Source organism: Spermophilus citellus, assembly GCF_964194105.1.
Source record: "Spermophilus citellus genome assembly, contig: SCAFFOLD_114, whole genome shotgun sequence".
NCBI lineage: Eukaryota > Metazoa > Chordata > Mammalia > Rodentia > Sciuridae > Spermophilus > Spermophilus citellus.
Genome location: NW_027672907.1, coordinates 148,788 through 160,981, shown reverse-complemented (window position 1 = coordinate 160,981; position 12,194 = coordinate 148,788). Strand labels below are relative to the sequence as shown.

The 12,194-nt window shown below is 59.8% G+C and overlaps 1 protein-coding gene across 1 annotated transcript in view; it reads right to left on the bottom strand.

Moving 5' to 3' along the window:
* Positions 1–12,194, bottom strand: part of LOC308640375 (signal peptide, CUB and EGF-like domain-containing protein 1) — a gene marked incomplete at its 5' end in the record, with an annotated part of 80,027 nt that overhangs the window by 1,673 nt on the left and 66,160 nt on the right. Inside the window, 8 exon segments of the mRNA XM_081312307.1 lie at positions 1,084–1,163; positions 1,533–1,685; positions 2,702–2,899; positions 4,495–4,656; positions 5,549–5,713; positions 6,883–7,044; positions 9,899–10,102; positions 11,418–11,555. Of these exon segments, the coding sequence (XP_081168433.1) occupies positions 1,084–1,163; positions 1,533–1,685; positions 2,702–2,899; positions 4,495–4,656; positions 5,549–5,713; positions 6,883–7,044; positions 9,899–10,102; positions 11,418–11,555 (1,262 nt within the window).

Here is a 12,194-nt window from a genome sequence, read left to right as displayed (position 1 = left end):
CAGGGGCTGTGAAGGAGTGGCACGCTGGTCTCTGAGGGTCTGTGACACATGTGTGGTCCAATCAGGGAGGTCCAGGAAGGCTGCCCAGAGGACAGGCACAGAGCAGAGGGACAGGTGGACATTCACTGAGGAGAGGCAGGGGAGATCATCTTGGGGAGCCCTGGGCAGAGAGTGCAGCAAGAACAGGCAGGTGGTCCTGAGGGGTGGGCCCCCATGTCCTAAGAGCAGTGCCGGGACACTCTGAGTTCTGGAAGGGTGCTCCCAGCTGCAGGGGTGCTGAGGTGGCAGCTGGGCTACAGCAGGGTGAGGAGGGTGCTATCGGCCAGACAGGCTGTGGAGGGGCCAGGGTGGCTCTCTGGTTTCTGTCTAGACAGAGAGGTGGCCTGAGGAGGACATTAGGAGCCTGAGAAGAGGAGCAGCTAAAAGCAAGCTACATGACTGACAAAGCACCTACTATGAGCTCGAGGGTCACCAGGCAAGGGCCTGGAAGTCTTGAGGTGACTACCCAACTATGCAGACCACCCTCTATCTCAGTCAAGTGATACCTGACGAGGGTCAGCCAGGTGGATGTGGCCCCAGCCCCACTCTTGTCCTTGTCACCAGCCCAAGCAGATCCCCAGGTCTGGCCTTACTCCGGAAGAACTGGGTCCCTGGGCCTCTGGCCAGTGCCTACTGAGACAGCTGCAGCCTCCCCTCTGTGAGGACGTGGCTCTGCCTCTCGAGGCCACAGAGGACATGGAGGGGTTCGGTCCCAATGATAGGAGTGACAGCAGCAGAGTGGGTTCCAGATTCTACGATACCACCCTGTCCAACTACCCTCGTCTCCCAGACAAGGAAGGCAGAGCTGAGGCTGCCAGGCAAGGAACCTGCCCAAAGCCTCTTCCCCGGGTCCCGGTCCCCATCTCCTCAGGAGCCAGCTTGGTTTAGGCCTCTTGGTCTGAGGGGACAGACATACCAGACCCAGGCCCTCCGCCTCCTCCCCTGCCACACCCTCTGTCTCATGTCTTCAGGGGCCAGGGTGGGGGCAGGGACGGCCCAGGCCACTCTCCCAGAATCATGTGGATTCCCTTCCAATAAACTCACTTTCAGAATTTCCTGGTGATTCTCCGAGGCATACAGCCGCCCGTCGCGCACGATGTCTTCTATCAGCTGCTGGTAGTCCTCTGGGAAGCGGGTCAGCAAGGGAGGGGAAGGCCGGAACTTGAGACCCTCACATCCCCGCCTCTGCCCTCCCTGGCTCCAGCCTCGGGTTGTCGGCGAGTGCTGGATGCTGCCCCTGGCCTTCGCATCGGGTCCCTTCCTGTACTGTCATGGCGGCTTGGCTGCCCTGGTTAGCCTTGTCCTCCCGTGGGCAGTGCCTCCACCTCCGCCTGCAGACAGCAGTGTCCTCATCTGCACCCCCACACCCTGAGGCCTGTCTGCAGCGGGGCCCCTGGGGCATGCTGGTCCTGGGTCTGTGCCCTGCCAGAGGCTGGGGCGTGAGGCTGTCTCCACTCCTGGCACCCAGCGGGCAGTGATGAGCGGTGCCTTACCATCGTAGGTGATGTAGGGCACTTGGAACCCTTTGCCACTGTTGCCTTCGTTGGACTTGAACTGGATCCAGAGCTTCCGGGAGCGGGAGGTGAAGGCGATGGGCCTCTCATAGGTCTGGCAGGTCTCGTAGGTGGTGATGGATGTGGGCGAGGCTGGGGGAGACGCCCTCACTGAGGTGCCCCGAGCCATGCTCCTCACTGACCCTTCCTCCTGCTATAGGTTGCTTACCTCCCCAACCCAGCTGGCTGCCAGGGCCCTAGTGCCCATTGCCCAAATGCACCCTCTAGATTCATCTGGTTCCCTCTGCCCTTCACTGCCCTCTGTCCCTGGAGTTCTGGTGGACCCCTGCGTGCAGCCCCCTGTGCTGGGGCTCTGTCTTCCTCCAGCCAATTGCTCCCCCATGACAGGGCTCACGCCTGTGCCCAGCAGTCAGGGATGGGGGGTGCACTCAGGCAGGCCATGGGAGAGGAGCCCGGGGCTCCTGTGAGTGAACAAGGAGGGGTGGACCTGCTATCCCCTGGGGTGCCCACCTCCTCACTGCTCCCTGGGTATTCTTCCTGAGGTGCCCCTGATACAGGAGAGGCTGCCTCTGGAGCTCAGCCCTGTGGGTGGACAGGGGAAAGAAGGATGTGGGTGGGGGCCCTGGGGCTGGTGATGGGAATGGGTAGGGCAGGTGGTTCCTGGCTGGGCTCTCAGGTCCCTGACCTGCTCAGGGACCCTGGGCAGGCCCCTTGCCCTCTCTGGCACAGCCCCACTTGCATATTAAGGCGGTCAGACTCGTGACAGGAGCAGGCAGTGTGTGCGTGGTGCTAAAGCTCACACAGAACGTGGCACTGAGCAAACTCCTCGGCTCCCTCCCCGTCCTCCTTCGCCTCTTGTGGCCTGCCTCTATGACCAGAGAGAGTCAGGCCTTGACGAGGGCGTGCTCTGTGCCTGTGTGGGTTCCTGGCCTTTCTCCCTGGCCCTACGGCCTTCTCACAGGCTCTGCACAGCCCATCTCTGGCAGCCAGATCCCAGTGGGTCCCCACCTGCCTCCCGGAACCCCAAGTGACCTGTTCTCAGAGCCTGGGCCCTGCTTCCTGTTCCTGGTGAGGCTGTACTAAGGTGGGCGTGAACGTGGACTGAGGCTGTGTGGCCCTGCCATCCCCATCCCGAGGCCAGTACCTACCACTCTTCCTCATGACCAGGACATCACCGCACTCATCCTTGATGGGCAGGAAGATCTCGGGGACCACAATGAGGATCCTGCGCTTGGGGGGCAGTGCGATGTGCCACACACACTCAGCATTGGCCGGGTAGTCTCCAGGGTAGTTGGGGGACTCTATGTAGCCCGTGTAGTCACCAAGCTCACCACCACAGTGCTGGTCTGTGGGTACCATGGCCACAGGGCCTGGTCAGGCTTGGCCTGCTGGGTGTCTCGGCCTCCTGGGCCCTCAGGCAAGTGTTCCTGTCCCCTCCTCTGCCCAGCCTCCACCCAGTCCTCCTGTGTCAGCTGCCAGGCCCTGAGCTGACCTCTAGTGGGAGCCCTGCCTGGGCTATCCCCTCAGCTAGAGGGCAGGTCCCCAGTTACTCTTGTAGGTTCTCTGAGCCCCAGCCCGAGCAGATACCTAGGGGGCTGACCTGCCTGGCCAGGCCCATCCTGTTTCTGTGTCTGGGCCTGATCATGTCACTGGCCACTCAGATGGGCCGTTTTGTGCCCCTGGAGACTGGCAGCCCCCCCTGCCTGGCCCAGCCAGGTCTAGGTGTGAATGTAAAGGGAGGCCCCCGGGCACCTCTCTCTGGTTATTCACCTGGTGAGCCTCACTGAGCATGCCAGTGCCACACGGTCTCCCTCCTCACAGAGCAGGAGGAGCAAGCGGTCCACACAGGGAGGAAAGGAAACGTGTTCCTTTCGTTTCCTTTTTAATTACACTGTACATCCTTGAAGAAGCTGAACCTGATATTTTTATGAGCCAAATTGTTCCTAGCCTTTAATTAATAAGGAAATGGCCTTAGCTCTGTAAAAAGAACTGAAAATAAATATTAAATGTTTATAAAATTCCTCTGCATTCTCATTTAAAAATTTTTCTCACTTCAAAACTTCTGGGGAACATTTCATTTCCCTACCAGCGTTCTAGAAGCTTCCCTCTCTCCTGGCTTCACCGTGTTCACCTATGAGGATGTTTAAGCCCTGCCTCTGCAAAGCTCCTCCTCTGACTTGCTCTTCAGCCTGGGAAGCCTGGACGGAGGCCACTGCCACCTCTAGCTAACCCCTTCACAGGCTTTCAGGCAGTTCCCAACATGGCCGGAGGGACAATGAACTAAAACTGACCAGGAGAGGGGAAAATACTTAAAATGATATGGTGTCCTTTTCGTTGCCCCCAAAGACCTACTGGGCGAGGGGCTGGCAGGAGCCCCTCTTTTCCCGGACTGTCTAAGATGACCACTTTTCTCTGACTTGAGACTCTTGGGCACCACGAAGCCTGTATGGCCCACCTCCAGCCCTTTCATGCCTGTCCACAACTAGGTCCCTGCGTCCTGCTGCTCTCAGGCTTCAGCTGGGTGTCCACTTGGCCTAAGAGGCACAAGCCTTTGGGGCTGCAGGGCTGGCACTTGCCTGCTGTCCCAACCGCCTTGCAGCTGCCCCTTAACATGGGTTTCTTTCTCCCCAGGACCCAGAAATCAGAGCAGGGCCTGGCTTGGGCCGAGACTTGGGCTGTGGCTGGTGAGTAGAGGGAACTGGTAAACTTCGGTGCCACCATACTGCTTGCAGAGAGGGCTAAGCCAGGGCCTCCTCTCCTTGCCACTGAGCTCAGGAAGGACGTAGGGTTCACAGAGGCACCCCTGTCTCCCAGTAGAGGTGGTAGACAGGAACCAGCACCCTCAGTCAGGCAGGGGGAGATCAGCTGTCGCCCTGCCTCCATGACCTCCCGGGCCCCGCCCAGCACCCCTGCTCCCTGGAGAGGGAAGAGAGGCACCTACTTTTGCAGTGTGTGACGTTGGTGGAGCCATCGAAGTCCGTGCTGGTGTTGCCTGGACAGGTGACGCAGTGGTTCTGGCCAAACTCAGGCTGGTAGGTGCCCACAGGACAGCGGATACACCGGTGTGTGGTGGTGTTGTAGTGGTGGCCAGGGGAGCAGTGCACTGCAGAGACATGTGGCAGGGGTGCTAGTGGCAAGGCCAGGCCTCCCCTGCTCCTGAGGTGTGGCTCAGACAGAGCTCAAGGCCCTCTCCCACCCAGTGCAGCCTCTTTACCATGAGGGGACAGGTGGGAGGACACGGCCAGGACTGAATGGCTTGGGAGGGGCCCATGTCAGACACAGACTGAGGACACCCGTGGGCTCCAGCAACACAGGGACATGTAGGCCATTGTGAAGGGAGCAACTTTTGGGGAGACGTGGGGTAACAGTGTGACTGAAGGGGTTCAGGGCAGAAGCCAGAAGAGGAAGGGGAGGGAGCAAGGCTGTACCTTGTCATTACACAGTTGCGGGCACAGGGAGGAAGGGGAGGCCAGAGGGCAGGGCCCAGGGGAGAAGCTGCTCCTCAGAACAGCAGGGCCCCAGAGGGGACCATCTGGATATATGGCAGACTCTGTGGGACTGGGATTGAGCCCCGGGCCACCGGCCTGTGCTGGCAGCACAGATACCTGACAGATATGAGGGGGCTTGAGGAATAGGAAGCAGGCTCCTCTGCTGGGGGGACAGGCAGGCTGGACAAAGGAGGGGAGTGGCGGACACCCAGCAGGGTGGCCCTGAAGGGGCTGGTGAAGGTGTCTGCTCTGGTCCAGTCCCTGCCACCTCCTGGTCCTCCCATCTTCCTTCCAGACATGGCTCACAGGTTCCCAGAAGCCTCCCTGTGCCCGAGGTGCTGGTGCTCAGCAGGCTCGCACCCTGTCTTAATCCTGGCACAGCGCTCGTCACCATGTCCATGCCTGGTGGCTCCAGGCTACTCCTCTGACTGGGCCATGCCAAGGAGATGAGGGCTTCTGGGGAAAGCGTCCCTGAGCAGTGCAGCGGGGGCGGTGGGGCCTGCTCACCTTTGGCCTTGCAGTCCTGGAAGGAGGTGGCGCCCTCCAGCTTGGTGAGTAGCCCCCCTCCACAGGGGAAGCAGCCGGTGCACCCAGGCTCAGGCTGGTACATGCCCCTGGGGCAGGCCTGGCAGGGCTGGAAGCCGTCTGAGAAGAAGCCTGGAGAGCACTGGCCTGGAAGTCAGAGGTCGAGGCTCAGATGGGAGGGCGCTACTGGGGCTGGGCCGTGAGTGGCCCAAGGCCCTGATCTTGATCTCGCTTACCCCAGGAGAAGGCACCTGGGTTGGGGTAGGGGACAGCACGACAGCCCTGGTGGCGGGAGGCTTGGTCTGGATGCTGGCAGCATTCTTGGTGTGGCCTGCCAGGCCACCTTTGCTTCTCCCACAGCAGGAAGGGCTGGGGGCAAAAGGGCAGTGACCCTGCTGAGCTGGGAAGTGGGAACCCCAGGTGAGGGGGTTTCTTTCACAGGTCTCTCCCCAGGGGGCAGGCCTCATGTCTCTTGTGTCCTCCTGGCCCAGGTCCTAACCAAGTGATGTATCTCCCACCTGTGGCCACCTTGTGCTCTGAGTCACTACCCGCCAGGTGGGGGCACCTCCCTTCTGGAGAGGCAGTGGGCCAGAGCAGCTGGCAGCCTGCAGAGCCTTGGGCTAGGACTTGGGCTGTTCTGACTCTGAGAGAAGGCAGAGGTCTCCACTCCCCTGAGTGTCCACTCGCCCACCCTCACGGCACTGCCTTGTCATGTGTATGCTTTTCCTGCATACCCTCAAGCTGAGCCCCGGAGAGACCAACAGGGAGACTGACTTGTTGCATAAACGGGGCCAAGTGGGGGTAGCCAATGGAGACCATCTCCACAAACCAACGGCACTGGCTAAGTAAAAAGTGCCATCTCAATAAGCTTAGGGTAAGGTTTAGCACTCTTTGTGCAAAGTCCCTGCTCACAAAAGTACGTGGTTCACTTGGTGACTTGTTGATGACTGTCCCCAGGAGGCCCAGTGCTGGGTCAACCATAAAGCACTTAGGTTGTCCCTTTATGACCACACCTCGTCTGTGAGGACAACATGTCTGCACACTGGCGTGCTCTGTGGGCTACACGGTGCAGTGATGTGGCATGCAGAGCTCAGGACTCTGGGGGCCTCCAGGAGCGGACCCCGCATAGCCCCACGTCCTTCGTGGGGGTACCTGTGTGGAAACTGAGCCACTTTGGGATGGCCATGAACTGCAGCCAATGCCAGACTCTGTGGCCGCACATGGCAGCCACCTTTGCTTTGGGAGCCTCGGGAGGCGGGAGGACCCTGCCTGTGCCCCTCCCCACCAGCCCCCCTTCCACATGGGCCTGCACTTGCCTCCACATTCAGATACGTTGTGGGCACCAGCCAGACCGAGCCCGTCACTGCTGGGACATGGCGTGCAGCTGAGCTGGCCTTCCATGTCCTGGTAGGTCCCTGACACACACAGCACACACTGGCCCTGCTCGCCGCTGAAGTAGGTGCCAGGCCCACAGGTCACTGCAGAGGCAGAGTGGAGAGGCTGCTGGGGGACAGCGGCAGAGGGCTGGGGCCGCCCTCCCCTAGCAGACTGGCATGGCCCAGTGGGGCCCAGCCTCATCCCAGAGGAGCTGGGGACAGGATCTGGGGAGCAGCCATCTATGAGGACCCTTGAAGCCCTGGTCTCCTCTCCCCGAGGTGGCCCCTCCACAGTGCTCCACAGACCCCTGCAGCCCTGCTCTTTCTCCCCTCCACGTCCTGTCCTCCACCCACTTAACCTGTCACCAGCTGCCTCCTGGGGCTCTTCAGCTGGACACCCCAAGCCACTTCACCCCAAACCAAGCTCCCGGTCTCTCCTTTTCCTGCTGCAGGAGGATCTGGCCCTAAGGATGGGCAGTGTGGAGCCTTGAAAACTGCACACCGGCATGGGCCAGGGGCCTGGGCAGAGGCTGAAGGGATAATTTGGAGAGCACAGAGAGAAGGACAGTCTATGTGATGGGTGGTGTTGGGCCAGCAGGAAAATGTGAGGAAATAAGGAAACTGAGGCGGGTCAGTTAAGGGGAAAGGAAGCCATGTCCCACACAGGCTGTGAGGGGCGGAGAGAGCCCGGGGCTTCAACGGGCGGACTGCACAACGTGAGGTGTTCTCCCAGACACACACCTGTGGAGGTGCCGGTGCGACATGCCTACACTTTCCAGTGCCCTTATGGGAGGGCCTGTGGCCTTGCTGCTCCCTCAGCAATGAGCGCTCTAGGGGCTGGTCTCTGCATGTCCCTCTCCTCTCACAGGAGCAGGGGATTTGGCTGGTTCCAGGCTCAGGCAGGGAGGTACAAATGAAGTCCCACACATCTTGTGACACGATTAAAAGTACGGGAGGCCTCACAGAGTGACGGGGGCCAGTCAGAAGGACATGGGGGCCAGTTTAGGGGTGCTCAGTGCATAATGGGGACAGTCTGAGCATTAGCACTGACCTAAGTGATGCTGGAAGGAATCACAACTCAGTGTGGACTAGGGGACTCTCTGGGCCCCTGCTGACAGACACACAGACAGGGCAGGGCAGAGCTCTTCCTTCCAGGAGACTCTAACTCTGAAACGCAGACAGGACAGCCCAGCGGCAGCCACCACCAGGTGGGAGATTTGCTGGGAGTCATAGGAAGCTGGGGATGGTGGAGTCAAAGGAGGATCAGGAATCAACTCAGCATCTGTCCTCAGAAAACACTCCTCAGCCACCAGAGAGGAGCTGAGGCCTCTCTGTACCTGCTGAGAGGCAGGACAGCTGGCCTCGGGGCTGTGGTTGTCCTGCAGACACAGGCCTCCAGCTGGTGAGGAACAGCCGGTGGGCCTACTGAGCAAGGGTGTGCCTGGGCCCAGAGAGGCCAGTAGGGGGCTGCCCCAGACCTCAGGGGCCTGAAGAAGCGCAACAGGAGAGTGACACTCATTCCTGGTGGGAGCGAGGACCAGAGAGAGAAGAGGGATGCTGTTGGAAGGATGGCGGAGTTGCCATGGGGTGCATGAGCTGGATGGGGAACCCTACACCCTACCCTTCTGCAAATGCTGAAAAATGTTCCCAGTTGGGGACTTGGGTGAGGGAAAATGGAAGTTTCTGTTGTGCTTTCTGAAAGCTGGCAATGATTTCCAAGTAAGTTGTTCCAAATAAGAGAGTGATGTCACCGAGCCCCTGGTCTGTGTCCCGTGTCACAGCAGTTCTGCCCACTGCAGTCTGGGTCAAAGTCCCTGTGACAGCTGCACCCTGGCCCAGCCTGTTCTCTGGGCTTCGGATGTGTGGTCCGATTGTCTACTCACCCTGCCCCAGGTGGGCCTATTGGACCCCTCAACCCTGGGGCAAGTACCCACCTGCAGATGGGGAGACTGAGGATCTGAGAGGCCTGATCTGCCCAAGGCCATGAAGCAGATATGAGTACAGGCCAGGCCTCTGGAAGGCTCAAGGGCACCCTGTAGCGGGAACTCTCTACCTCCCCAACCGCCCTCTGTAAGTATCCCAAATCTACAGTGAGTACCTGAGTGGCCGTGCCCTGGAGTCACCCTGGAAGTCTCTCTGCCCAACCCCACTCGCCAGAGCACTCCTGGAATTGTCTGACTCTTCATTTGCCCCGCCCTGGTTCCAGGACCCCCACCCCTACATGGCCTCCTCTTCCCCCATCCACCCTCCTTCCAATCAGCCTTCCTGTCACAGAGAGTGGACCCGGATGTCCCTCCCTAGGGCATCCCAGCAGAACCCAGAACTATGTCTATGGCTGCCTCATGTGCCTGTGGGTGGGCTGATTTGCTCACAGCCTACTTCCCCACAAGAACAGGACCACTCCTGCTTGCCACGGCTTGGTCCCCAGTGCCGTCTCTGACTTCACCCCTCGTCACAAGCCATCCCCAAGGTGTGGTCACCTGCCCTGGCTGGCTGGCCTCCAGGCTCCCCGACAAAGCCCACGGGGGCTAGGGGCTGGCCTCCCCATTCCCTGCAGACCACCCCTTAGTGGTGCTGGGCACTGTAGCCATCACACTCCACCCTCCCTGACCCTGACTCAGCTTCCTGGCTTCTTGTCAATCCCGGGGCCTCAGTTCACCCTTCTCTGGGAAGCCTTTAAGACCACCAGACAGGAGGGGCCTTTCTGGTCACTGCAGCATGGCCTTTCGTCATGTTCTGTCCCCGTCCGTGCCCTGTCCCTCAGGACTGTGGTGAGGATGGCAGGCACCAGGGAGTGCACTTTAAATGACAGAGATGATTCGAGGGCCACGGCTCTCCAGGGCAGGCCTCTGCATCCTGTCCCCCCACGAGTCTGTCTCCTGTGTGCTCACTGGGGTTCGCTTGGGCTGCACAGACAAGGAAGTTGGTGGCTGAGTGGCCACGGGCAGGGACTCACCACATTTGCTGTCCTGGAGCACCTGGCCAGTGCCACACGTCCCTAGCCCCTCCAGGGCCTTGGCTGAGCGCTGAGCCACCTCATACTCAGTGCCTGAGATCTGCACGTAGAACTGCTGTCGGTTGATGGACTTGCGCAGGGTTTTGATGGCGGCCTGCAGGCTTTGCTCAGCTCGCTTCCGCACGCAATCGGCTTCGCAGGTATCTGGTGGGAGAGACCGCGTGAGAGAGTAACGTGGCCAGGTGAGCCTCCACCTTCTTCAGAAGGCCCCCTGTGCCAGGCCCTGCCCCGGGTGGGCCTGTCAGACCCCTCAGCCATCTGCACAGCAGCCCTGGGGCGAGTCCCCACAGGCAGATGGGGAGACTGAGGATCTGCCCAAGGCCATGACGCAGATATGAGTACAGACCAGGCCTGTGTCTGCTGCCACATGTCATCCAGGGCACCACTCACTGGGTGGGAGCTCAGACACTCTTGAGGACTGTGACTGAGCCCAGAGCAGTGTCCAACTCTCTGTCTTGAATCCAGGATGCCCCGAGGTCTGGTTCCGCCCACCTTGCCAGCCTCAGCCCCAACGCCCAACACTGTGAGTGCCGCCTCCAGCTGCCCTGCCTTCCTCTCACACCCTACCCTCCGACCTCTCTGCCTTTGTCCATTCTATTCCCTCTGCCTGAATGCCTTTCCTTGCCACTTCTTCTACCCCATTAACTTTTTTTTTTTTTTTTGGTACTGGGGATTGAACCCAGCGGTGCTTTACTATTGAGCCACATCCCAGTCCTTTTTATTTTGGATTTTGAGACACAGTCTCATTAAGTTGCTAAGGGTCTTGCTAAGTTGCTGAGGCTGGCCTCAAACTTGTAATCCTCCTACCTCAGCCTCCTGAGTCACTGGGATTACAAGTATGCATGTAAACTTTGATTTCAAACTGATTCAAATTTAAATGTCACCTTTCCTGAAAGCCTTCCTGAGCCCTGCACTTGGGAGTCACCTTAGCTCCACACCCTGCTTGTTCCCATACCCCCACTACCCAGGGTGTCACCTGGCTCTGGGCAGCTAATAGGCCTGTCTGCCTCCCTGCAGCTGGGAGCACTGCCAGGGCAGGGGCCATGGCTGGTCTCTTTTTCCATGGTGTCTACGCCCAGGTCAGGCATACACTGAATACATTTGCTGACCACTCTCACCTCCTTGGCCTCAGTCCAACCAACACCAAGAGGAACATGCTGGTGTGAAGCAGCCAGCACCACCAGCCTCTCAGGAAGCTGGGAGTCAGTCCGTGGCGTGACCATTCTGGGGGCTGCACACATTTCCCCTTCCAGCCCCAGCCAGGGCGGGAGGGTGGGAGTGTGGCCGTCTGTCTCCGGGGCTCTCTGAGCCTCCTCTTCCATGCTGGACAGGGCCTTCCCCCTGCCAGCCTCTCACCAGCCTCTACCACCTGTGGTCCTGGCTTGGGGGTGGAGGACCCCCATCCTGCCCTGCAGCTGCTCCTCAGGTCCTTGCAGCCATCAGAGAACTCTTCACCCACCTGAGGCCTCTTCCATCTTTATCTCCACCTCAAACTCTGCAGTGACATGGGACACCTCCTTGGATGGGGACTTGCGGCCACGGCGTCTCTTCTTGGAGGAGTCGCACTTGAGGGTCAGGAACGTCACGTGGCAGTTTTCTGACAAGGATGGGAACACTATGGCAATCCCAGCCCTGTGCACAGACTGCACTGGATTGCCCCTTGCAGGGCCCTCCATGCCCAATAGCAGGGACAGACGGGGAGTGGAGCTGCAGCAGGCCAGGCTGCCGGGGCCTCATGCAGGAGCCAGCCCTCCGAGCCACCACAGCGCCACCAGAGGAGGCGCCCTTCCTGCACTGGCCAAGCTGCTGCACCTGATCAGGCCGCTGAGGGTTTGGCCAGTGCCCCCAGTCAGGCCTGTCAATGCAGAGCATTTAGACCAGTTTCAGAAGGAGTCTCGTGGGACCAGAGCTGGAAGCTCCCGGCTGGGCCCTTCTTGGAAAGCTTGTTCTCTGCTAGCCCTCAACCTGGAAGTCCTTCTTGGTCACACTCTCTCGAGAAAGAACTGCTGAGTAAAACTGCAGCTCCTTCAATTAGGAACAACCAGGCTACGTAGAAAGGCCTTGCTGGGTGCATGTGTCACTTAACCCTGGTGTGGCAGAGACAGTGGCCCCCAGGATGCTGGACACCCATTTCCCAATCAATGTAAGGGGTCAGGGGTGGGGGCGGTAAGGTGGAGGGGCACAGATGGGATGCTTAGAAATTCAGCCTGCTGGACTCTGGGCCCCAGTCCCAGGC